The 26,332-nt window shown below is 42.5% G+C and overlaps 1 protein-coding gene across 6 annotated transcripts in view; it reads left to right on the top strand.

Moving 5' to 3' along the window:
• Positions 1 to 26,332, top strand: part of LOC108506520 (MDS1 and EVI1 complex locus protein EVI1) — a 48,061-nt gene that overhangs the window by 19,771 nt on the left and 1,958 nt on the right. For 2 of the 6 annotated variants that reach the window (XM_017833608.1, XM_017833609.1), the window contains exons 7-15: positions 3,488 to 4,850; positions 7,010 to 7,097; positions 9,956 to 9,982; positions 17,094 to 17,260; positions 18,629 to 18,706; positions 20,484 to 20,653; positions 21,758 to 21,902; positions 24,667 to 24,903; positions 25,468 to 25,654. In XM_017833608.1, the coding sequence (XP_017689097.1) occupies positions 3,488 to 4,850; positions 7,010 to 7,097; positions 9,956 to 9,982; positions 17,094 to 17,260; positions 18,629 to 18,706; positions 20,484 to 20,653; positions 21,758 to 21,902; positions 24,667 to 24,903; positions 25,468 to 25,654 (2,462 nt within the window). The remainder of the gene's footprint in view (positions 1 to 3,487; positions 4,851 to 7,009; positions 7,098 to 9,955; positions 9,983 to 17,093; positions 17,261 to 18,628; positions 18,707 to 20,483; positions 20,654 to 21,757; positions 21,903 to 24,666; positions 24,904 to 25,467; positions 25,655 to 26,332) is intronic. The other 4 variants (XM_017833610.1, XM_017833611.1, XM_017833612.1 and 1 more) reach the window with 3 other exon arrangements.

Genomic DNA, 26,332 nt, shown 5'->3' on the forward strand with positions numbered 1-26,332 from the left:
GTGAAATCAAACCCAGCTTATGTTGCTTTGCTACGTGGAAGCAATTAAAGTTGATAACCATTCTCAGTCTACTAAACTTCAAGTCACATGATGAAAAGGAGGTGGATCTTATAACACAGACTGAGGAGTCCTGGCTCCTTGGAATATCCATGGAGGTGGAGGTGGCACAGTCTGTTTAGACAGAGTCTCCTCCAAAATCCATGGGGCATTGAGTGTGCCTATCACTGTGATCACCCAGGCTTCAGGTGGCAGTCCCCAGGAGCAAAACTACTCCAGGGGGCAAGGGCTTCAAGCTGGGCCCAAAATTTCTTTTCCAGCCTTTTGAGCCCATGGATTAAACAGAGTGCCTGTTAAATACAAAAGGCACCTTGAGCAAGCAGCACCTTATTAAATAGTTTCAAATAACTTCAATGCTCAGAAATGTGAAATCCTGGGTACAGTTGTTAATTGTTTGATTGAGATTGTAATGATAAATATTTACATATTTTCATGGTATTGCCATTATTGATTGAATTTGAAACTGATAAAATACATTTAGTCAAATGATGAATTTCATCTCCCTTAACAGTCTGTAAGGATATCTCTCAATTCTAAGTGTATATTTTTGCTTTTCTCCAGAACTGAGTATTTCTTGATTCTGTTGACTTTGGAATATATTAATGGAAAATAATAATTTAATACTGTACCACTTCTCTCTAAGGCAGAACTTCCTAGACTTTAGAAAGACTAAATCTGTGCCAATACTTCCCTTTTCACCCCCTTGTCACTCCAGCCTACCTGAGCAAAGCCTTGTCTTTAATAAAGCCATGTCAATAAGAAGCAGGCCCTCAACGCAATCTGGTAGAAGATCAAAAGTTCATAAAACATTATTTATTTTTAATTCTACCTTAGCCTAGCCTTGGAAATGCATGCATTTGAGATATTTTTGTCTGGAGAAATATATATGGTCTGTTCTGCTTTACACATGGAGAGAAGTTGCTCCATAATATTCAAGATGAAGCTTGTGCAAAATTATGGACGCGACACTCATGTCACCATTTGGGTCAGTTTAATTTTGGTTTCTGTGAGCAATGTGATGGGAGCAGGGAGAGCTCACTGTGTAAAACCTCAGCAGTGAAGGTAAGGGACCTGGTTCTGTACCTGAAGTTTGGAGGCGGGAGCAGAAATTTTTTGCCTGCAATTAGGCTAAAAATAGGAGAAAATAGCGGAAAAATCAGAGCTTCATACTGCAAAAGTAAGCAATAAATAGTTCTATTAAATAAAAAATATTTCTATGTTAAATAGGCAAATAAAAAATTAAAATATTTTTAAAAAGGGGCAGAAAGTACTTAAGAGGAAAACAGGCGTTTTCAAGGAACTAGAATAATCTCTCCTCATCTTTCGTGTCTCTCTTTTTTTTTTGTTTCCCTTCCATATTTTTTCTTCTATATTTTTCATTATACTTTTAATTTTCTCTCTTTTCTCTCTTGTCTCTCCTTGTGAATGAAGATTTCCAGCAGGAACAGTTACTGATACACAGCACCAAACATTCTTCCTGAATTACCGCATTGCGAATTTCCTGTGTTTGGGCCCAATTCTGCACTCTCTCTGCCCCACGAATTGTCCCGGGGATGTCAGTGGGATGTGAGCAGGGAAAACGGGTGGATGGGGCAGGATCGGGCCGTGGAACAATAGGAGCATTGTTGCTGAGATATGGAGCAGCCTCCTGAAGAGGTAAACAGTTAAGGGATGACAACAAGTGGTCAGGTTTCTCAAGGGCAGAGATTCGGAGGAGCAGGAAGGTTAGTGCGGCCCCGGTGCGAGTGGAAGTTAGAGGACGTGATTGCAGTTCATGGGAACCAAGAGTGCAGGATGGGATACATTCAATTCAGTTTCCTCTGCGGGCTTAAAATAGAGCCATTGTAAATTATGTCAGACTGTCTCAAATCATGAAAATGATTGTTAAAAAGCCCTCAGAATACACAATGTGTATTGTTGCACGGCTTTGATGTGTGAAAGATGAGAGTTTATGATATAACACAAATTAAATAAAAATAAAGCGGCCACATGCTTTTTCCTGGCTGGGAAAAAAAAAAAAAAGATTTATTGCAGAGGGATAACACTGGTTGCTGATAATGCTGCTACCTTGTTTTTAAACAACTGTTAGAAGCAAGGTAGTGCAGAGGTACAGACAAATTTCAGCATAATGAAGAGCGCAAGACTCAGACTTGCCCAATGCTCCTGCTTATCCAAAGGATGCCAGAAGGGGACATAAAAAGGCACTGGGGAGCTGAGCATTACCCTCTTCCAAACCCCACTTTAACTTATAACTTAGTTGTTGCCCCAGTTTGCTCCCTAAGCTTTGTAGCAGCCAGAAAATCAGGAACATGCAGAATCCTGTTTGGATCAGTGACGTGATGGTGATGGGCTCTTCATAGTGTCTCACTCTGTACCACCAGGAGCACTTCCAGCCTCCTGCTACTGCTAATGGTTACTGGAAGCTGTGCTGAGTGTCACAGGCTAGATCAGGTCTGTGTTCCCAAGGTAGATCTGCTCCCCTCTGTGGTCCCAGGCTCTCTCCAAGTGCTGCTTTTGTGAGGCTGAAACTATTTCTCATCCCAGAGGAGTTTGAAAGGAAATCCGCTGGGCTCTTACTGAGCATCAGACGTGCAAATAAATACAGCTTCATTCTTAAATTAAATTTTTTTTGAAATGCAGTGTATTTTATCATGTGCAAGAGGCAAATAAGCAATGTTATGACTAGTAAAGTTATTAAGATGTGGGATTTAGAGTTACAGCATCACAGGCACCTGTAAGGACTATGCTTTACACAAATAGAAATGCTTTGGACATATCAGAGTACTAGGCTGAGGTTACTCAGGCTCTAGCCTGGACTTCCATGAGATTACATTTTTAATTGTAAGTGGAAAAAAGTGTTGTTTGTTATCGAGATTATACCTGGAAATACCTTGTTGTCTCCTCCTTCACCTCTTTCCTATCCTTGTGGTCTTACAGACTGAAAGCTCTGTGAGGCTGCTCCATCTCTGTCTGCAAATATTTATTTTAATGACTAATTTCCACATGGGAATAGTGACATGAATGGATGTCATTTGAAGACACCTGTGCTCTCACACAGGAGTGCTGTGGGTTCATACAGGGTCACAGCACCGTGGCTCTTGGTGGGGCTCTGGGGGCTGATGCAACATGGAATAACAGTACTGACTGTGGAACACTGTGCAATGCAAAGAGCAAATGAGGAGAGTGTGTCTTTTAGTGATTCCAGACCTTTTCTGGTTTGTTGGAGCGGGTTTTGATTCTGTCTTTAGACGTTTGTCTGCCTTGCTTTGGACAGTACAATAGCTTTTGTACATTTGTGCACCCAAACTTCTCCCTGCGGCTTCCTCGTTGACATTTGGTGGGTAAAAAAATGGTGTTATTTGCACAATTTTGGGGGTGGGGGCAATTACCATAAAGCCTGAGATGTGTTGTTGTTGTTGTTTACATACAGGTGAGGTCTGCCATAAATCCTATACTCAGTTTTCAAACCTTTGTCGTCATAAGCGCATGCATGCTGATTGCAGAACCCAAATCAAGTGCAAAGACTGTGGACAAATGTTCAGCACTACGTCTTCCTTAAATAAACACAGGAGATTTTGTGAGGGCAAGAACCATTTTGCAGCAGGAGGATTTTTTGGCCAAGGCATTTCTCTTCCTGGAACCCCAGCTATGGATAAAACGTCCATGGTTAATATGAATCATGCAAATCCGGGCCTTGCTGACTATTTTGGAGCCAATAGGCATCCTGCTGGTCTTACCTTTCCAACAGCTCCTGGATTTTCTTTTAGCTTCCCCGGTCTGTTTCCTTCAGGCTTGTACCACAGGCCACCTTTGCTACCTACTAGTTCTCCTGTTAAAGGACTTCCAAGCGCAGATCAGACAAACAAAAGCCAAAGTCCCCTCATGACAAATCCTCAGATACTGCCAGCCACCCAGGATATTTTGAAGGCACTAAATAAACAACCACCAGTAGGGGAGAATAAGCCAGTGGAGCTTCAACCAGAAGGGTCCTCTGAAGAGAGGCCGCATGAGAAACTCAGTGACCAGTCAGAGAGTAGTGACCTTGACCTTGACGATGTCAGTACCCCCAGTGGCAGTGACCTGGAAACCACCTCGGGCTCTGATCTGGAAAGTGACATTGAAAGTGAGAAAGAGAAATTTAAAGAAAATGGTAAAATGTTCAAAGACAAAGTAAGCTCTCTGCAGAGCCTGGCATCAATAAATAATAAGAAAGACCACAGCAATCATTCCATTTTCTCACCATCCTTAGAGGAGCAGACTGCGGTGTCAGGAGCGGTGAATGATTCTATAAAGGCTATTGCTTCTATTGCTGAAAAGTACTTTGGTTCAACAGGACTTGTGGGGCTGCAAGACAAAAAAGTCGGAGCCTTACCTTACCCTTCCATGTTTCCCCTCCCGTTTTTTCCAGCATTCTCTCAATCAATGTATCCATTTCCTGATAGAGACTTGAGACCGTTACCCTTGAAAGTGGAGCCCCAATCACCCAGTGAAATAAAGAAGATCCCAAAGGGAAGCTCTGAGTCTCCCTTTGACCTCACCATAAAGCGTAAGGAGGAGAAGCCACTTACTCCCATACCCTCAAAGCCAGCAGCCCCCTGTGCAGCCAGCCAGGACCAGCCGCTGGATCTCAGCATGGGCAGCCGAAGTCGAGCCAGCAGCACAAAACAAGCCGAGCCTCGGAAGAACCACGTCTTTGGAGAGAAGAAGGGGGGAGACCTCGAGCAAAGGAAAGCTTCAGAGTCCTCTTTGCAGCACGCCAGGCCCACCCCATTCTTTATGGATCCCATTTACAGGTAACAGACTGTCTGCTGCCTTTCAGCATCCTTTGGGACAGGCAGCCAGGGCCACAACCCCGTCCCCCTCACAGTGTCCCTGGAGGCACCATCCCACTGTGGGGACATGGTGGGGGGGTGGTCCAGGCTGCATTTTGACCTGCACATCCCACCTCACATCCCAGCTGTTCCCACCCAGCCCCAGGGCTGGTAATGCTGCAGTTAACAAGTCTTTGTGACTGCCCTCATTGCCATGAGTCATTAGTTTAGCCTGCATAGCTTGATATGCAGAAGCTGAATATATTCTCTTACCCATAAATGAATTGCCATCAGTGTTGAATATTTGTATATTTGCTGTGTATTTGACATAACTGGTTTGCCTGAAATCCTTTTTTTCCCAAAATGCTGCCCACTCTGGCTTCCCCTGGATTTGACAGTGCATCTCCCCACGGTGCCTGTTGTACTCCACCTTGCCAGTTCCTCTTGAATTCAGTGGGAGTATCTCATAAGTACAACATTGGTCCTAGGGAATATTAAAAACATGGAAATTAAGAGTGACTTCTGCCCTTTTTTACCATTATTTGAGTAGTGGGTTGATTTCTTCAGGCATTTCATTCATGGAATTGAAGGCACAGCGTCCTTGTGTGTATAAAACCTCCCCAGTGGGCTACTTAATCATAGAGTTATCACAGAAAGACTTGGGTTGGAAGGGACCTTAAAGGTCATCTCCTTCCAACCCCCTGCCATGGGCAAGGACACCTTCCACTAGACCAGGTTGCTCAGAGCCCCATCCGTGATCTACCTGGAATGATCTGCCATAGATCTACCTGAAGTCAGTGGGAGCCTCAGTGTTGGCTTTGACACGTGAACAAGCAGACACTGTCAGTGAGCTGAGGTTTTAAAAACCAGTGGTAAAATCCAGACCTCCTGGTGTTTCCCAGTAGAGCTAAGATGGATCTCACTGGGATCTGAATTTCACCTGCATCCTCTGTACGTCAGCCCCCTTGCCCTTTCTGTAACCAGCCAAAGTCATGCATCTAAATTAGTTTAGAGAAATATTAGCCATAAAAATATTTGTAATATAAATGACTGATTTTACAGCCTATTGTTAAAAAAAGAAGGTTATAACCGTGTAAATTACATTAATTTATTACTTTATCTGATAAAGGAACGCTGTGGGCAAAGTTTTTGCAGAATGCTTGTGCATCAGACAGCAAGTCTGCATTATGAAGAAACAGGATATGATGCTATTTAGTGAGATGGTTTTATTTCATGCCAGATTGATATCTGTATTAGACCATAGGTTTTCTTTGCGTCATATTCATTTAAAATGCCTGAAGCAGCGGAAATAATGATCCGTCCTTTATGGCCCTGCATTACAAACTAATTAAATTGCATTACAAACTCCCCTGCCCACAGCAGGGGGGTTGGAACTAGATGATCCTTAAGGTGCCTTCCAACCCAAACCATTCAGTGATTCTAATGAAATCTGTGCAAGTTCTGGCAGCGTAGCACGAGGCCAGTTGTTACTGAGCCTTCCTTTGCCGTGAGTTACATCTGCATGTGGACAACAGGATCTGTCCCTTAAACCATACACATCAATAACAAAAAAAGCAAAAGCCCCAAATTCCCACACTGTTTCTGAATTATTCATGCTGTGTTTTGCTGCCTGAATGCCCATGAGTGGATTGCAGTCTTTGCTGCTGGCACCTCAGATTTGGTGTGTCTCCTGCAAGCCTGCCTTTCTCCCTCATGCACACGAGAGGGTTCCAGGGTGATGGCTGTGATGTCCTGCATGGGCAGGCGAGAATGGACCCATTGCTCAAGGCTCTGTTGCCTTGATCTCCTCTGAGTTGAGACCACACTCTGTTGTCTTATTTCTTTATAAAAGTACTCAGTAACTGATCATTGGTTCCTGTTATAATTATTACCAATCTTTTGTTCCCTGTTTATATAGGCTTATTCTGTATATAAATGGTATCATCTCCCTTTAATGAAGATTCACAGCCCCCCACCTCAGTAATAAGCTGTACCTGGGTATTGAGACTTGACTGTCCTCCCTTATCTCTAAGAAAAGAATTACTTGATGCATAATTGCCTATTTTAAACATGAGTAGCTGTATGATTACTATTATCTGAGACTGATTCATCACAAGCAAATCTAATTTTAACATTTACAGAGTAGAAAAAAGAAAGTTAACTGACCCACTGGAAGCTTTAAAAGAGAAATACTTGAGACCTTCCCCGGGATTCTTGTTTCATCCACAAGTAAGTATTTTGGGAATTTTAATGTTGTAAACAAGCCTGTTGATGCTTCAAAGCAGGTGCAGAGAAATGAATGCAGTCTTAGTCATTTTTGGATTTCCTAAAACACACAGTTTTTACTGGGCCATTGTGGTGGAAAAGCGTAAGCATTGTTCTGAGCTTCTTGATGTTTTGCAGATGAAACAACATGTTTTGATTATAGAGGAAGCCAGATCCGAACTACATGTATCTTTTAGAACCGTGTTCCTCCAAAACCACAGCGTAGCTACCAACACTGACAGCTACTCGTGTCTTCTTCAGCATTCCTGTGCTCTGGGCGAGTAGAGCCAGTATTGACTACGAGGACTCAGTGCAGGTTCAAAGTAAGGCCAGCAAAACTGAGCATCCCAGTTGTCAAGCGATTTTATTATATTTAAGGACTCCCATAAAAGAGATAAAAACTTCCACCCAAGGTTTTTCCAGTTTCATAATGCAAATGCTCCATCTTTTTTAGGCAGCTGTTGTGGGCTACAGTGTGTGCAGTCACTGTGTAGGATCCCTGCTCCTCCGTACTTCAAGATGTGCTATATGAGGGCTGCTCTCTTGTTCCTAGGCCACAATTCTGAATAACAAACACGTAGGAGGGTGTCCCTAAAATGGTGTAACAACTGCAATGTGTAGGTAGTATAGGAAGAGGATCTGTGTGCAAATTACGTTGCTTTTCTCCACCGGCACCACAACCTCATTTTGTCTTCCTCCTCTTTGCTTAAGGAGATTTTGCTAAAAATTTGGGTTAAATCTTATACCTGAAATAAAATGCTCTGTGGTATCTGCAAATTTGAACCCCTTGCTGATGGTGGGCTCTTTCATTTTAGTAATGGCAGCCTATTAACACATCTTGTATTTTAAGCACACAACCACGAGCTCCTGTCTCTGGTTCAGGTTCCTCTGAATTCTTGGGCAAAACACCCCATTAATCTGTTGTTATGTCTTAAGTTATACGGAATATATTCTGAAGTATGGGACTTCTGGAGAACTGGGAAGAGCAGCTGATGGCATATATGGTTGCAGATGCACAAACATAATACTACTGCATGGCTGGAGAGTGCAGAAAAGCACCCTATTCTAATTTCAGTTTCCAAAGGAAGTGTTGTATCTAAGTATTGAAGTATTTAGTAGTATTTGTGTGCTATAAATATTTACAGCACTATATAAGTATTTTTAAGCATTAAATAAGTATTTAAGGTGTATTAAAATTACTGAGAATTTATGTGCAAGATTTAATAGTAGCTCAACACTTCTTGCTGAGATTACTCTAAATAAGTTAAGTTTGCCTAAGTAGGAAAACAGCAAGTGAAAATTCCCATTTCATAGCAGATAGCACTAATGGACAAACAGGAGCTCAGTCCTCTTTGTGTCCCTGGTGTAAAACCAGACTGGTTCTTCTCCACTGAGTGACTTATTCTGTTAGAGCAGATAAGGGGCTGTAAATTATTTAAATGAGGGCATTTTAGGTACTGTGTTGATGAAAAACCTGGTATTATTTTGCTTAGTGCTCTCTAACTGTTCAGAAGGTGTAACTCAGTGTGGTTCAGTGAAGTTGGATTCAGGGGGCTCTGAAGGTTTCACAGGTCTGATGCCAGTGTTAGGTGGGGTGGTCAGTGGGTGGGACAGGGGCTCTTGTGGGAGAGTTCACTGTTAGGAATTTGGCTGTGGTGGACAGGGAAGGAGCTGGATACTCTTCTGTGTAGTGATGGCCAGCTGAGTTCCCTGGGGAACTGGGAGTCAGGCCGGGATGCCGTGGATGTGCAGGTGAAATGGAGACTTTGGGCATTTTCCCATTAATGGGCAGGATGTCTGGATTTCACCCTTCCTGTTTTTTCACAGAGGGTTGGTTAAACCTCTTGTTGGTGCCAGAGGAAGGTGCCAGTGCTGCCAGTCCCTCAGTGTGAGGAGGAGGTGTCAGATGCCACCTCCTCACGGCAGGGCCAGCCCAGGTGGGGCAGAGCCAGCACCCTGTGGCAGGAGGGAGGGCTGGCTGTGCACCTGCCTTGCTGAACCCCCTCCCCCATTTCCCATTGTGCAGTTGAATAAAAAACCCACGGCAAAGCCTGGCTTCCATTTTATCACTTACCTGAGTGAGTGGGATAACGTCTTAAACATGGTGTGAGAGGGATCCATACAAAGGTCAGGAGTGTAACAGGCACTCTTAGTACATTGTAAAAGAAAACTAAACCACCAGCACATGTCCTGTCAAAAAAGTAAATGCCAAAAGGTGCTCTCTTGCAAACTTTAATAGAAAGGAGCCTCCTGTTTGCAAAGGCAGAATCTGGCTTGGTATTTATAGAGGACTGGGGAACGGCAGAAAAGCTGTTTTTCCTTTATAGTCCTGTTCACCCCTATAAAAGTACAGGTGGGGAGTGCTCCACAAGTTTTCATTTTCTGCTGGCAGGACTTATCCATGTAAAATATCTCCGGAATTACTGTTTGTGTCCTACAAGCTTGTGTTTCTGTAGGTGAATTTATTTCTGAAAATTGCCCTCTCATGAAGAAGGAATTTCTTTTTTTTAACTGGGTAATATGACAGCAGACAGATACATCTTTTGAATAGGTTTCTGAAGTAGAACTTAAAGACTTAAACCCTGTACTCCTTATCCTGTCCCTGCCCGGGCAAAATGAAAATTAGAAAATTTAATGGCATTTCACGATAATTTTTCATTACAAGGATTACATTTTTAGGAAGAGGACACCCCCCTGCAACAAATAATGCAGGATAACATTTTAATTAGTGTCTTTAAATAAAATCTTAGTAGGTAGATTGATTGCAATAAGGGTTCCAACGCAGGAATAATATGTTGTTTTTGTTTCAATTTTGCTCCCAGTTCCAATTGCCTGATCAAAGAATTTGGGTAAGTTCACTGCTTATATTTTTGATTTAATCACTGTGAGATAAATTGCATAAGAAAAATATAATATGAAAGATAACTTACCACTCAATTATGGACCATGCCACACTTTCCTACAGGGTGTTGTAGCTATAGCAGATAAATATCCTCTTATGTCAAATTGGCTTTATTTTTACGTACCTGATCCTGCTGGTTTTATTTGGCAAAGGCAGTAGGAGCTTTACCTGGGTTTCAGAATGCAGTCTTTGTTTATATGTAACTGAAATTGTTCCCAGCCATTTCCTTCAGAGATTGCAGTGAAATTTTCAGGCTGAAATCTTGTTGGATTGCAATAGTTAATAAATATTTAATCTGCATTAAAATACAGACCCTCAGAGGACTTCATGTTTCTCTCTCCTTGACTTCAGTGGGAGTTAGTCACTTTAATAGTCACTTTAATAGCTTTGAAATTTGGAGCTTAATTGCTCATTGCGGTGCTTAAAGCAGAAATAAAACACCCGTTTATTTGCGGTGTTTAGGTCAAATTTGTCCTGTGTGTATACTTACATTGTCCCCCTTACACGAACAGGAATCGTGCTTTTAGTACTGTGGGATAAATTTGAGATCGCTCTTCTATTTTTATAAAACGTTATTTTTAATAGGTCTAAATTGTTCATGAAAAAAAAAAGAGAGAGAGCTACAGCAACTGCTTTTGCAGATGCAACTCAAATAACACCATGTTCTGCTCTTGCGTTGCTGGCTCCTCAGCTGCAGCGCTGAACCCATAAATACTCGTCCCAGATTTTTCCCAACCTTTGGGCTTGGGAGGGGAGAGCTGGAGCCAGGCGGCTGCGGGTCCTGACTCACTCGCTCATCGCTCGCAGAGCGACGTGGACTCATTTCACAAGGCAAAGCCAGAATTTTGCAAAGTGAGCTCCGGGATCTTCGCGTGCTCCTCCCCACATGCATGGGGCTGGTGTGGGAGCCCCCAGAGGTGCTGCCCCTGCAGATGAGCACTTAGCCCCGCTCTCCATTCCATGCCATCCATGGCACACTTGAAAAGCAGTGATGGACCTTGCTTTGTGTACATGTGGCTTTTAATCCCACTGTCTTCCTGTGCAGCTGCAAGAGATGCACTGGGACCCTGAGCTGAAAGGAGCTGAGGCACTGAAGGACTCCTGTGAGCACCCATGGGTGCTGATGGAGCTCAGCAGGCAGGAGGTAGCATTAGATGCCAGACTGGGAGAGCACAAGAGCTGGTTTCCAAACATTGTCTTTGCTGTAGAGGGAATTCAATGTAGGACATGAAGGGCCATGGTAGAATTTGTGATTTGGCCCAGGCACCCTTAATGCTCTGCTCTCAGAAAAGTGGCTCATTTTGGGGATATTTGGGAATTTGAAAAACCAAGCGCAGTCTGTTCCTTCTGTCTACTTTCCTTGACCTTGGCTTGGTCCTCAAATTTCCATCATCCTACTTCTTTTGTGAGTGTACAGCTCCTGGCCGTGCTCGTGCTTTGAGCAGCTCCAGCAGAAATAGGTATTTAAAACATAAAGTGACTGAGCAGGATGCTGATTCATGGATGAATCTCCATCTTGGGAGATTTGAATATGTCACACAAGCCTTTCTATCTCAATTCCCAGTTGCATGTGCCATATATTTCAAGATTATTTGAGGTTGTTTTTCATTGTTTGGCAGGAACCCTGTAGTACAAATCAATGGCCTACACCCTCTCTTGAATGGATCAGGATTTATTTGATCTGTGGACTCTTTTATCCCCTCCTGGTCTCGTCAGGAGAAGGTTGCTATAAAGAGGTTCTGTAATGATAGGCACCCATTATCTGCAATAGCTTTATGGAAAATCATTTAAAACAATTTTACAAATAAATGAAAAATAATTTGGTGAGTGCATTTACAAAGTTTTTATTTTGCTGCACTTATTTTTAGGACTTGATCCATTCTGTTAGCTCAGCTAAATCCCCACCAATTGTATTCATACAAATAAAGTTATTCTGGAACCATACTGCAGATCAGCAGGAGTTTCTCGCTACTGCATCATAAAGTTCAGCCACGTGTGATGAGTTTCTTGAACGTACAATATAGCTCAGCCAAGTTCCAGGACTGGATGTCCAAATACACCCAGTTCCAAGACAACAAATTCACAAGTTGTAGTTTTTAGAGGCAACATTATAACTTGAGCTGGGGAGGGAGAAATCCTGAGCTTTAGTAGCTGGATTTTGAAGATTTCTCCAAATAACAGTAGTAAAAATAGAAAGCAAACACTTGATCAGTTTTTTTTCCCATGAGTTGCAGCCATAAAGTCAGTTGTTTTTGTGATAGTAGCAATGAAGGAGTCGTGTTTGTGAAACATGAGGTCATGTAATTCATGACATTGTCTGCGAGATTATTCCATATCATCAGGTTATTCTTAAAAAGCAGCAACAGCGAACCTCTGCTTAATTTATGCCACTTTTTCTTTGGTTGGTTAATAAATTTTAAGACAAATGCTCCAGGCCCCTGCTGATGATATCTTGCCCATTGAAATGTTTATAAATACTTGTTTTAGCCGATTATGGTAATGTCTGCATTTTTGAGTCGGAGCTGGGGAATTGTGACTGCACATTAGTTTGCGTCAGTCGGAGGTTAATAGCCTCTCAGGGAGCAGGAGGGAGGTGGGGGAAAGCTGCTTCCTTTTCCAGACATCTGGACACAGATAGAATCAACAACTCTTATATATGTAAATCAAAAGTTACTGTTCTATATAAAATACTGTCATTCACTGATCTCAGATTAGGAGCAGGCACGACTTGTCCATAAGGCAAGAGCTGTATGTAAAATATGTAATAGGATCTTCTCGCTCTCTACCTCCTCAGAGAGCTTTCTCCATGGACATGGCAATTACACTAATCCCATCCTCGGGGTTAAGCAGTGCCTCCCTCCCCATGCCCCGCTCAGGGATCGCCGCAGCCCTTGGGCACTTGGCTGGGGTGCAGACCCCCCAAAAGTGCTGGCTGGTGTCTTGGGCCACATGTCTGCCTCCCTGGTGGTCCCAGGGGCCGTGCCTGGAGAGGTGAGGTGACCATGAGCACCCACCTAGCCTCCCAGGACATATGCCATCGCTAACAACTCGCTGCAGGAGTTTGGAGGATTGACGACCAGTAGCATCTCCATGGCCAACACAACCCCTTCGGGGGCACATCTTGCTTTGCCATCAGCAGTAATGGTGTTTTGAAAGAGGAAGAGGTACTTCAGTTGTGTTTCAGCTGAAAGAGGGAGTTCCACTGCAGAAGCAGGAAAGTCGTCTCCTGGGTTAATATTTAGTCATTAAAAAAAGAAGGCGAGGAAAAGGGGCAAGCATAAAGTAGTGATTTTTACAGTCATTGAAAATTATCAGTGAGTCCACCTTGGGGTATCTTTGGGCTCTGACCTATGGCCTATGTCTGTAAATGCCACAGGAAGAAGGATGCTCAGGAAAAGAGCAGAGTTTGTGACTGTTTACTGAGAATAGCCAAATCCAAAGCTGTCTGTGAAGATTTTGCAGAACAGTCAGAGAAAGCTGAGTCACCAGGATTAAAACAGCAATAAAACTCAGTGTCAGTAAATACCCAGTAATACCGAGGGGAAAGTGTGACTCTTAACTCATGTCATTCAGGAAAAAGATCTTGAAGTTGATAGTTTTATGAAAATATCTTCTGAGTGCTTAGCAGAAAGAAATTGAAAACATTGTTATGTTATAATGCCTTCAGGTCTTAAATACAGCCAAAGTCCCCATCAAAAAGGACATAGAATTAGAAAAGACACAGAAAAGTGCAACAACAGTGATCAGACGTAGGGAACAGCTTCCACAGAAAAAGAGACTAAATAGATTTTGATTTTTTCAGCTTGAAAAAAGATGCCTGAGGGAGCTGTGCCCCAGCTCCGTAGCTCATGAATGGTGAGCAGAACCTGAATGAGGAGTGGTTATTCATTAGTGTTAACAATAGCAAAAAAAAAAAAAAAGAGGTGCACACAGCTGCATTATCAGGAAAAAGCCTTGGTAGGAACAAAAACCAGTATCTTTTCATACGCACCTAATTAAATTGGTGAACTCTTTCCGACAAAAATATAAATGGGTTTGAAAAGGGCTTAGTCAAGTGAATGGGAGTAGCAGCAGCCGATGGCCATTTAACACCATAAGTGAGATGCAGCCTCCAGTTAGTGCTCATGCACCTCTCGGTGCTGGAGCATGACAGGAGACACTGGGAAGAAGGTCTGTCCCTCCTGCACATCCCCTGGGGGCACTGCTTGGAACTGGGATACTGCCTTCCAAACGTGTGTGTCACAGGTTTAGAATTCCTGCTTGGTTTTGGTGCCTCAGCTGGTCCTTGATGAGACCAACCCCCAGATTTCATACTGCTTGGTTGGTATTTTGCAAGTAGACTGATGAGCAGAGTCTGTCTGCTTGCACGTGAAGTGATGGAGAGCATGTTGTGGGTCTGTGCTGGCAAGATTTTCTGGGCTGGAAGACACCCCCACAGCCCAGGTGCTCATCTCATGATATGTATTTACATCCTGAAGGCTCTGAGCATGAACACACTCCAGGACTTGTTAAGAAAATGCCTCAGTTTTAGTTCTAGTGAGCCCTACCTCCAGCAGATAGTACCAGCTCTAATTATCTGACAGTGCCTCGTATCAGCAAAGCTGTGAGGCCAAACTCTTCCTGTTGGTGCTGGTCCAGTTCTTCAAAAACATAAATCATTCCAGGTAACTGCACAGATCAGGCTTTAGAAAAAAACAGACCAAAACACAATAGTCATTCCTATGGTGAGAAACGTATTTTTAGAAAGCGGTAATACTTTAAAATAATTGGAAGTGCTTGTGTTTCCTCTGGATGAGGGATTTAAGATTAGGTGCAGATTTCATACGTATTTTGGGACTGATGTAATCCTGGAGGCGGTGTTGGAGGTAGCACTGATCTGCATTGCTGTACATTAAAGGAGAGTCAGTCTCAATTTCTCCTCGGCAAAATCCTGGAAATAAGAACTAAAAAAAAAAAATCAGCATGACTAAACCATTTTAAATGTAAGGGGGAAAATAGTTGCTCTCATATATTACGGGGGGGGACCATGTGCATGAGAAATGGTGATCCAAAAATGATTTAAACCCACTAGCTAATGAAACGGACTTGAATATTAAATATACATAAATAAAACATTTATTATGCTTCTCAATACCCTTATTATTCTTCACCATAAATATGTGCTTTCATAACCCATGCACTGTCTTGTCACTGCTAATCAGCCCGAAGGCCAAAGGGCATTTTTCATTCAAACCATTTCTTTTCAGCAACTGTAAAATAGACGAGTGAATTTGTGGGAGGGAACAATTAGAAGGAATTAAAGGCAGTGGAATGACTATTGTAAAAGCTTTAAGAATCAATTCTGACTAAAGGAAAAGATGGAGCCATATAAAAAGAAATATATGGTAATGTTGGGTTGTATGGGTTGATAATGACATCTCTGTGCCGAGATAGAATTACCTCCTCTCCCAGCAGCATCATCATTACATATCTCACGCCTGTGATCAGTACGTGTCAAAATCCTTCATATTGACAAATGTGCTGTCCACTTGCATCTGTGGAGAATGTTTTAGCAGCTGAGTGATTATGAATCAAACCCCAGAGCTTACAGCCCCTACTGCCTTGCAATGCTTTCACATTTGTTGCCTGACAAGTAAATGTATCTTGACTTCCCTCTGAGATTTTTTATTTTTTTCACCGTGTTTGATGAAAGACATTTGGCAAATTGGCAGTGGTACCCTGTACATTGCAATTTGTACTCAGCATTAGGAATCTGAGCATGAAATGAGAGGGCAGGCTACAGGCTAAAGGGAAAAAAGCAACCCAGGCCAAAGGCAGAGCTAACCAGCCTGGAAATAGTCATTCCAGGAGATAAAGGTGTAATTCCACCAATTAAAATAAAATTAAATAAACTCCAACAAATGTGCAATTCTTCCAATTAAAATTTCGATTTTCCAGCAGTCAGAGCAGTCTGTTATGGATTTTAAAGAATGGTTTGTGGAGGTGTTCCAGATGAGAAGCATTCAGCATCTTGTCTTCCATAAAATTTCCTTCTTCTTTACAAGCCAGATATTGTACAGGCTCATGCTGTGGTTTTTGTGCTCTGTAGGTGAGATCTTGGCATGCTTTCTTTTTGTTTGTTTGTGGTGTTATAAAGGGGTGGATGGTTACTCTCACCTGTCAGTAGGCTCAGCAGCATTCTTGAACTCTTCAAGTGGCAATATTTGAGGTTTTGGATGAATTTTTCGTGGGCTGTTCCAGACACCTTAAAGGAAATAATTCTCCAGAAATTATTTAATCCCCAATCCCTGCAAATTGCAGACAGCTAATCAAAGGTGGAGACATTCCAAAGCACAGAGGATTTACAAGCAGCTAAAGACAGAGCAGGAATATTAAGAGGTAGTAGAAAACTAGGGTAGACATCTAACAGGTAATGTAAATACAGAGCACCAAACTCACCAAAACTTCATTTCTTATGAGTTTATCTCTTGGTCTTTGATTGTGATGGGCAAAAAAACTGACCTGAATGGTTGGTTGGATGTGGCTGAGATATTGATGGAGCCTCTCTGGATCTGGCTTGTTGTAGCCCTTGGTTAAGCTACAGTGTTCATGAAGTTTCCTTTGCAGTATTGTCCTCTGCAAGTCCTTAAAGAAAACAGATGTAGGAATTCAATTATTGTTTCTGTTGATTTAGTCAAAATGGCCAGTACTTCTAGTAGATGGGATGCAGAGACTCATAGGCACACACCCACAGAACATGACTGCAAAAACTGGAATTTTATAGAAGCTGGGACTTAAGAAGAAATGAACACTGGCCGATTCAGATGTTGTGTGGAAGCAGCTTTCCATTATAACAGTTAGGACAGCACCCACTGTAGGTGGCAGAATTCCAAGTGGGACAACATCTTGGCCACAACCTCACTTAACGTAATTTTTGAGACTTCAGCTCTCTGTTGGCTTTTTTTTCCCTGTTTCTTTTCACTTGTCAGTGTCTGCTCTCCGTGTTCCGAGTTCCCGGTGAGAGCAGAAAGCGGCGGTGGTATTTGCCCTGACGGGTTCTGTGCTCCCTTCTCTTGCAGATGTCGGCTATAGAGAACATGGCCGAAAAGCTGGAGAGCTTTAGTGCCCTGAAGCCCGAGGCCAGCGAACTGATCCAGTCGGTGCCATCCATGTTCAACTTCCGCGCGCCGCCGAGCGCCCTTCCCGAGACCCTGCTGCGCAAGGGCAAGGAGCGCTACACCTGCAGGTAAATCTGCTCCCCAAACCCCCCCGCCCAGGGGGTCTCTGACAGGGACAGCGTTGAGACTTTCAGCGCTCTCTGTGCCCAACAAAACACGAAAAGCCTTTTTCCTTTGCGGTTCTTATTTATTAAATTATGGGTGTTACGAAACAAAGAGTTTTCCCTGTATCATACCATTTTGATAAATGAGGTGGAAACTATTATATAAACAATCCTTTTTTTCCAGATTTTCTCATCGCTTTCATATATGAAAGTGCGCTTTCATTATTGATTTTTTTGATCATAAACTACAGACGTGTTTTCTCTCCGGCTTCTGGTTTTAATATCCAAAGGGATCGGTGATAAAATACATGACTTATTAGGACTCATGTGTACAGACTTAAAAAAAAAAAAAAAACAACCCACAATGAAGATAGTCATTGAACGTGCACCCAAAATGAATGGGAGCTTTGTCAAGGAGAGTGGAATTGGGCTGTGTGGGTATTTTGAAGGCTTATACATCACGTTGTGGAAAAATAAATGGGATGGTAAAAGTGAGGGGATGCAATCTTCAAAGTCATCATGTGGAGCAACCACCACCCTCATTCACCTAAGAGTGTGCTGTGTGTGCTCTGTCCCCATGAAAAAATGGGCTCAATGTCCTTAACAGAATGGGCCAATTATAAACTGAATATTAATATTTTACTTGAACAAAGGGGGAGAACTCCAGATAATTATTTTTTTTGGCCATTATTTTTCCTGTGACATATTATTGAGTTTGGAGAATGGTTTTTAAATTGCGTTATTTGGGTCTCTATATCATCTCCAGAATGTGCAGGTGTTTGACACTGGCATATCGGTTTATCTGATCTTTTTGAAAACATGTCACCTTCTTTCAAGACATGTTGTTATAGAAACATACCTTGATGGATTAGGTCTTTGAGTCTTGTCTGCTCTGATCCTATTCAATGCACAGAATGGTGTCATGTTTGCTGACACGTAGAATTGGTTGAAAGGTTTGAAATTTGCTTACATGGAGGCAGAAATCCAAGGCTTTAATAACAGATTCTCTTGATTCCAAATCTGAATGAGGCTGATAATCACCTAGTGAGCTTAGAAACTTGGGGTGATCTTTAAAATTGGTGTGTTTTCATATATCCCTCCCTTATGCACAAGCAAAGCTGGTTGGTACCAGCAGTTCCAGTCCCATTCTCATGTGTGTGTGTCAATCCCTTACTTTTGCAGAATGCTTTTATTTAGGATGTTGTTGCACCAAAGCAGTACCAGTAGTACCATATATTAATGATTCCATTTGGGCTGTGCAACCAGTGCAGCTCAAACTGGGACAAAGCCCTTGAGGGTTGTGTTCTCTTATCAAACCTTCTCTTATCACAGATACTGTGGCAAGATTTTCCCGAGATCTGCAAACCTGACACGTCACCTGAGGACACACACTGGAGAGCAGCCCTATAGGTACCACGACCCCTCACCCTTGTCTGTGCTGTTGTCAAGTGATCTTTAAGGTCCCTTCCAACCCAAAGTCTTCCAGGATTCTCTGAATAAAGCCAAGGAACGGGTATTCAACATCCTTTCTTGGCCAGCTCCAGCCATTCCTTCTTAGCATTGATGACCCACCGTTGCATTTTGGTCTCTTTGTGCGTTCTATACTGATACTCAGTGTTGGAGCTGCATGAAGGGGGAGTTTTTTGGTCCTAGTTAGTGAAATTCTTTTGGCTGAGGCAGCTCCCCAGCACTGTCCACAAGTTCTGCCTTTGCTGGAGGAATGGCTGGCACTGCTGAAGCAGTGTGATTGAAATGATGTCCAATAGGGCTCATGGGCATATTTTCTCTTGCAAAAATGTTTTTTCTTAGAGTTCTGCGGTGTTATTTGCAGCCTGAAGTTGGGTGATTTGTCAATCATCTGATTTCTGAAAGGTCCTGGTTGCAAAGGCGTTACTGTATTTATTTGTTTCCTGCCTAATCTGGATCCTTTCTGAGGTCTGCTTAGCCAAAAACCCGTGTGGGTGTACTCTCCTGTTGATAAGAATATGTGTGTGATACTGAATCCAGGACAGTCAGATGCAGAAATGTGTATAGAAGCTTCACCTTATTGAAAATGAAAGACTAATTTGAACTGGAAAGAAGCCAGTTCATGTTCCAGTAAAACAAATGCACAGATTTCTGCATTTTATGAGCTGTAAAGAGCAGAGTAAGCTCATTGTTTGTGAGGAAACAATATGTTTTTTTGCCTCTAGTCTCTTTGGGAAATGAGATTCACATCTGATTTTATTGAAGGAAAATCTTGATGCATGTTAAACCCGTCCACTGCATAAAAGCCACAAATAATTAGTAGCATAATGGACGATTTCAGCACTAAAAAAAATTTGACATCACTGACAAGCGTAAGAGAGGCACGGGAGAAGTAAAAGATTGAAAAAGTAAAGTGGTGAAGACTGTTGGCTACTTGCCAGCCAGAGAATTTGGAATAGTTATAGTATGACTTAGTAATGGCTTAAAGAGCAATACAGTAAAGGCTTTAGGGACTCCAAATCGCTGCAGAGTATGAAAATTGATGCCTCTGGTACCAGAGTGATAGACTAAACTACTCACATTGGCACGGTATTAAAGGTTGGGATTGTTTATTGCTGGTTTTTGCAAGATAACCAAATTTCCTCTGGGATTAGCAATCGAGCAAGCTAATTCCTCAAGAAAAGATTTAATCACACAGCATAATTTAGAATAGGAAAAGAAATAGCCCTTTTTACCTTATTTGAGCATTAGAAGAGATCTGTTTCATGTTTTTTCCAAAAGTGTTTAATTGTATTGTATTGGCAGCACATGAAACAATAGAGTTATTGCTCTACTGTTTTCAAACTTCCCAACTTTGCGTGCAACAGTTTTAAAAACATGGGACTCAATTACCATAGCTAATTTGATACCATTAACTCTGAAATATTATGCTTATTCCTAAAGGCAGTATTTAAAATATGAAGTCTAATGTGAATTAAAGCTGAAAAACCAACCACAGAAATGAAGTGTCCATTCCAAGAGCACTGTATATTCCAGTTATACAGCCAAAATTTGTCTTTATTTCAGGGAGGATTGTGCCTCAGTAGGGACCAAGGAACTGCTTTTGGCTACTGAGACTGAGCCCAAGAGGTGGTTCATGTCTCTTAGGACAAATTTTACATTTCCAGCTACTAACAAACCCTTTTCTACCGACTTGTTTTGTTTTGGGTTTTTTTTGCAGATGCAAATACTGTGACAGATCCTTCAGCATATCCTCTAACCTGCAGAGACATGTGCGTAACATCCACAATAAAGAGAAGCCATTCAAGTGTCACTTGTGTGACAGGTGTTTTGGTCAACAAACCAATCTTGACAGACATCTAAAGAAGCACGAGAACGGGAACATGTCTGGTATGTGTGTCTCTTCCCTCCCCAGCTTGCCCTGTGTGCCATGTCCAGGGGCTGCACGTTCACTGTCAGTGCTGCTGGGTGTCAGTAGGCACACGTGGCTCCGCGCTGCCTGCTCTGATGAGGGGGGAAGTTGGTGGAAAATATGTAAGTGCCTAAGCTCTGCTGACATTTAAAGTGCTTTGAAAATCCCAGCATAAACTCTCCCCTTGTATAACTTAAGACCACTGGATGATGTCTTTTCTTTTGGTTTTAATTAAGCCGACCATAGCGTTTTGAGAACAGACTGGGAAAATTGGTTTAATCCCGTCGCCGCAATCACTTGGCTCTCCATGGGAGTCCTAGATTTAGAGTCTCAGGGGACACTCTAAAAGATTTTCTTGGCACCTTCTAAAATATTCCCACTGTCAGGAGCTGAAAAGTGCTGGCTATTATGGAGGTAATGGTGCCTCTCAAGGCCCAGAGCAGGTCGGTCACCACACAGCAGCAGCAAAGGCAGCGGCAGGGAGGGGATGTCATTGCTCTGGTTTGGGTATCTGCAGCGTTTAATGAAAACCTCTCTGCAGTCCTTCCAGTCTGCATTTCCCCTCACTGGAAACAACCAGGTGCAGGCAGTGAATCCAGAGCTGTCCCTTCCCCAATGCTCAGAGAAAGACGTCTGTCACTGCTCTCTCAGTGCTAATGAACCTGGGTGATTATGTCAGTGGCTGCTCCATATTATAAGCAAATCTGCATAATTAGTAGCTTAAATGACGTTCTGTTTGCTCAATTCAGCCATTGGTCTAACAAAGACAGTTATTGACAGTCCTTGAATCACAAGAGACAGGAGGGAGATGTTGAAATAGATACTTGGCAAAAGCGATTATAAACCATGGAAATGGCACCCAGAATGCAACCAGTCATTTTGGCTGGAAACCACCTCTGCCCTTGGGTAATATACTTCCCTTCTAATTGCTGGTTTTATGGCCAAAAGCTGATAGATCACTATGACCAACTTTTTCTGGCTCTCACCCATTTTAACCATAGTTTCAATTTCATTTTGATTTAAATAGTTAAATATAGAAAATATAAAAGACCAGCAACAGAAGTCATGTGTTTTCTTTTAAGGTACTGCAACATCTTCACCTCACTCAGAACTGGAAAGCACAGGGGCAATCCTTGACGACAAGGAAGACTCCTACTTCACAGAAATTAGGAATTTTATTGGAAACAGCAACCACAACAACCAGTCCCCCCGAAACTCAGAGGAGAGGTGAGTTGTGTCTGATCTGCATTGAAAAGGTGCCACTGCTCCTTTTCCAGTTTTGCAGACTAAGCCTAATTTCTCACTTTTGATGATGTCTGGAGCCAGAGTTATTTTAGAATCTGGTTGCTTCAGTGGTCATATTGATGTCTTATGGAAAGAAATGTGTCGGTTCTCTCCCCATCATGCATGAAGATATTCCAGGTGGCAGATGCTGGACGGAAGGTTCTGTCTGTGAACACATTTCTCCTTGTATCAGGAGCTCTCCGTTTCAGGTTCCCATCATTCAGTTGAGTCTGTTGGAAAATTCCTTCTCTTTACATTTGCGGCAGAACAGGTGAATTCTACATCCTGTGGCTAAATGTATGGAGCCTCAGGATTTAAGTGCAATATAAATGTGTAATTAATAAAGTAGACTAAGCTAAATTCTTGGGTCAAATGAAAGGTTGTTACTGAAAGTCCTTTCCCGTAAGTAACTCAATCCCAAGAAAGATGCTGACTAGCCAAAAGCCCGTGAGGCTGTGGGTAGGCGTTGGTAGTCCACAGTGCTCCAGCATGTGAGAGAATTTTTTTCTACTAAGATTTATTAAGTATATGGGTGTTTGAATTCTTCTGAACTAACAGAAGAGAGACCACCTCTAAATATTTTCAGCTAATAAAAGTACAGCTAAGCAGAAAAGGCTGTGGGATGGATACACACATGAGCCCCACATATTTCTTTGGGATTGGTGTTGCATTATGCATTATTTGCCCTTTTGAATTGGCATTTCATTATCAACATCAAAAAATTCTTACTGTTGGTGACAAACTTCTCTGTCTTCTCAATTTCCACATGCCTTTGTGAAGGGATAAAAATGGTGGACATAACACAATTTCCACAAAAGTATTGGATTAAGTGATTACATGCATATTCAAATTTCATTCCATCTTGATTGGCAATGAGGGTTTGGGATTTTTTCCTCGCACATCTGGTCTCAACATGTCCTCCGACAGGAAGTCAGCAAAGTGGAAAGGTTGCTGGGTTGTGCAGTGTTTCCTTTCTAAATTTGGCACTTCAGACTGCTCTTGACGGATATTTTATCCCTGGCAAATTGCTGCATTTGAAAGCATAATTAGAGAATCTGTTTTCTTAATCACATGGCTTTTGTTACTTTGGTTGTAGTCCATCTCCCTTTCATTTCTAGCAGCCTCAATTGAGCATAACAAGCAAGTTGGCAGCCCAAACTGTGCTCAACAATTTCTTATTTCTGCCTATTTAAATAAAAGATGATAAAGAGATATTGCTCTGATGACCTTAGAGGGGGGTGGCTGCTTCAGCTCTCCCTGCTCTGCACAACCTCAGATTTTTTGATACTGCTATAAAGACAGACCATTCCCTAGAGCACTTTTTTAAATGCAGTACTAACCTCATGACAATCAGTGGGAATTTGCTCGGAAAATAGATGAAACTCTGTTATGTTTAGGAAGGCGATGCTGTTGTGTAAGAAACCAGCTTTGCTTGCGTACACTCCTCAGAAAGTCCATATGTTGCAGCAGCAAGTCATACATTAAAACCCAACCAGGCTGGAAGGGCTCATCTTATCTTGCTCCAGCTTTTCGTGTATCCCATATTGTTCCACACAGTTTGAAGCACACGGAATCTGAAGCAAACTGCGTGCCGACAGTAACGTTTCCATTTTTGTAACTGTATTCCTGGAAGAGTTAAGGACCTTTTGCACAATGAGAACAATAGATGAATCAAGGCCTCTGTGCTACATAATGTGGCAGAGCAGATAGACTGGTAGCATGAATTTTGGGAGCTCCACCGAGTGCAACGTGTTCACACCACGAGTACCTCTGGATGGGCGTTTGTTGACGTGGTGGTGCCGAGTTTCTTTAGCTCCCATTTAATGTGGTGGATGCAGTGCAGCTCCAGATGCTCCAAACCCTACAGGATTGGGACCATTACCAAACGAGCCCCTACTTCAGCGTGGGTATTATGTCCTTGATAAAAATCCCATAGGAAGTAGTTAAGAGAAGTCATTGTCTGAAAGCAAAGGACAGCGTAATTACAGCGCGTAGGCCAAATGGTTTTCCGTGTGTGTATTGCTGCAATTACTCATTTAGTAAGAATAAATGCACTTAAAATGCTATATGACCTTTCTTTTCATTACTTCTTGCCCTTCAAATCAGTTCATAATCTAGTTCAGCATGGAGGAATATTTCAGGCCGCTCTTCAGGTCTTCAGCTCAAGTCCCTTAGGTTCCCATGTGTGAAATCCATACGTTCAGTGAAGCAGTATGGCTTCCAAATGGGTGGTAGCGTGCAAAATTAATTATGCATGTAATTTTGATTTTAAAACTCTGAATGTGGTATTGGATGTCATTTTTTTAAAAAAGCCGGATCTGATTTTCAGCGTTTCTTGGCCCTTACAGCTCCTGTTAAAAGGCAGTGAGTTGTTTTGCCCAGACTACATGTATGATTGGAAACATGAGATGAAATAATGCGTGAGAAAATTTGGAATGGATATCTGAACATACCTCTGCTTGAACAGTAGTTTTAGCAGGGTAACAGGAAAATCCCATGCTGATGGTGCTGTAATGTCCCACTGATTTTTGAGTGGAATTTTCTCCAATGCTGCCTGAATGTCTGAAGCCAAGCAAGATAAAAAATACAGAAATCACTTTATTCTGCTGGGACAGATCCTTTTCAGATCTGCTTCCAAGTGTCTGCTGGTGAGGAGCTTTCATATCTGATCTGCGTTGATAGCTCGGGTTTGTTTTGGTACTTTCAGAATGAATGGCAGCCACTTTAAGGATGAAAAAGCCATGGTAGCCAGCCAGAACTCAGATCTGTTGGATGATGAGGAGGCAGAAGATGAAGTAATGATGGATGAAGAGGATGAAGAGAGCGAAATGGCAGGGAAGGCAGTCAAAGAGCCCGTTACGAGTGACATGCACGAGGGGACTCCGGAGGAGGATTACGAGGAAACAAGTACTTTGGACATGAACTGCAAAGCTTCCCCTGGCAGGTTGGTTCCTTCCGAGTATTGGTGTGCCCGATACGTGGGATAAAAACAATAAACCATACAAGGATGCCAACCCCAAACTGTGCCGTGGGAACCGGTCTGGAGTAGCTGACTTCCCAGTTACAATAGCAACGTGCGTCTGTGTTTGGGTCAATACCAGCCCTGCTTCCAGCCTCTCCATGCAATCTGTAGCCCTTGTTAGGAAAATTAACTGTGCTTGGGGAGCTATTGTCAGGTTCTGGGTGAGACAGGAAACAGGGTGAGACAGTTTCATGGGAGAGACGTTATCTGCTCCATGAACCGTCCTGGATCCCTTGTAATGGTCTTGTGAAAGGCTGTGGAGACACCAGGAGAGAAACAAACTCTCCCTCCCCCACTCCCACTTCCCACCCTTTCTTTAGAACAGAAAAGGGAATTCCTTTTATTTCAGGATCACCGTTCCATGAGCCAAGGGGGTTTATGAATGTGAAAAAGGGGGAAAATGCCCAGATATGTAAATCTGAGAGGACAAGGGAACACAGAGAGGATCATTGAATTGACATTAAAATCTCCGTGGTGTTTCTGTAGGTATAAAGAAGAGGAGTATAATAAGACTGGACTTTCGGCTTTGGACCACATAAGGCACTTCACAGATAGTCTCAAAATGAGGAAAATGGAAGAAAATCAATACAGTGAAGCTGAATTGGCAGCTTTCAATGCTTCCCAGCTGCCAGAGGACCTCAAGCAACCGTTGTACAGGAAATCCAAATCCCAGGTAAAAGCTTAACTCAGTTAAAGTGTTATTGTCACCAGATACCCACAGGATTAAGTTGTTAGTGTGTGGCAGGCAGGGTTGTTCCAGCTTAGTCAAATGGGACTGTGCTCCATGTCCACAAACCTCAGGCTGCCCCGACTCCCCCTTTGCTCCCACTGCACCCCAGAGACATAACAGGGTCCTTGGGTCCCTGAGAATGGAGGATTTCCATACTTTTTTCTTACTTTTTTTGCTATTTTTTTTCCTGTCTGCCACCCACTGAAATGCCATGGTAAGAACTAGCCCCACCCTGCTCTCAGGCAGCCGGTGTGGTCATGCTGATGCTGTGGAGTTTAGCTGCTGCCTCCCAGGGATGTGACTTGATCTTCTGGTTGGCTTGGCTTTTTGGTATTTTTTTTGATAACCTGTTGGATGTTACCACTTTAAGGTCCTCAGTGTGTTTTACAAACAGCAATAACTAAAATTATATCCTAGTGCTATTTCTTATAATTTTTTAAAATATTTTTAAACATTTTTTAAAATATTTTAGAGGGTCTTTTTAGCCCCTCTAAAAGATTCCTGTTTTAAAAACTGCAGAATATGCATGTAGGAAAGGTCAGCAAAGGAGACCTTGGTGAAGTACAGGACCAGCCAAGGGATAATGTGATTCCTCAGGCTCTTGAAAAGAGCCTCCTGTGC

This window comes from Lepidothrix coronata, unplaced genomic scaffold (genome assembly GCF_001604755.1).
Source record: "Lepidothrix coronata isolate B3197 unplaced genomic scaffold, Lepidothrix_coronata-1.0 Scaffold218, whole genome shotgun sequence".
In the NCBI taxonomy this organism is placed as follows: domain Eukaryota; kingdom Metazoa; phylum Chordata; class Aves; order Passeriformes; family Pipridae; genus Lepidothrix; species Lepidothrix coronata.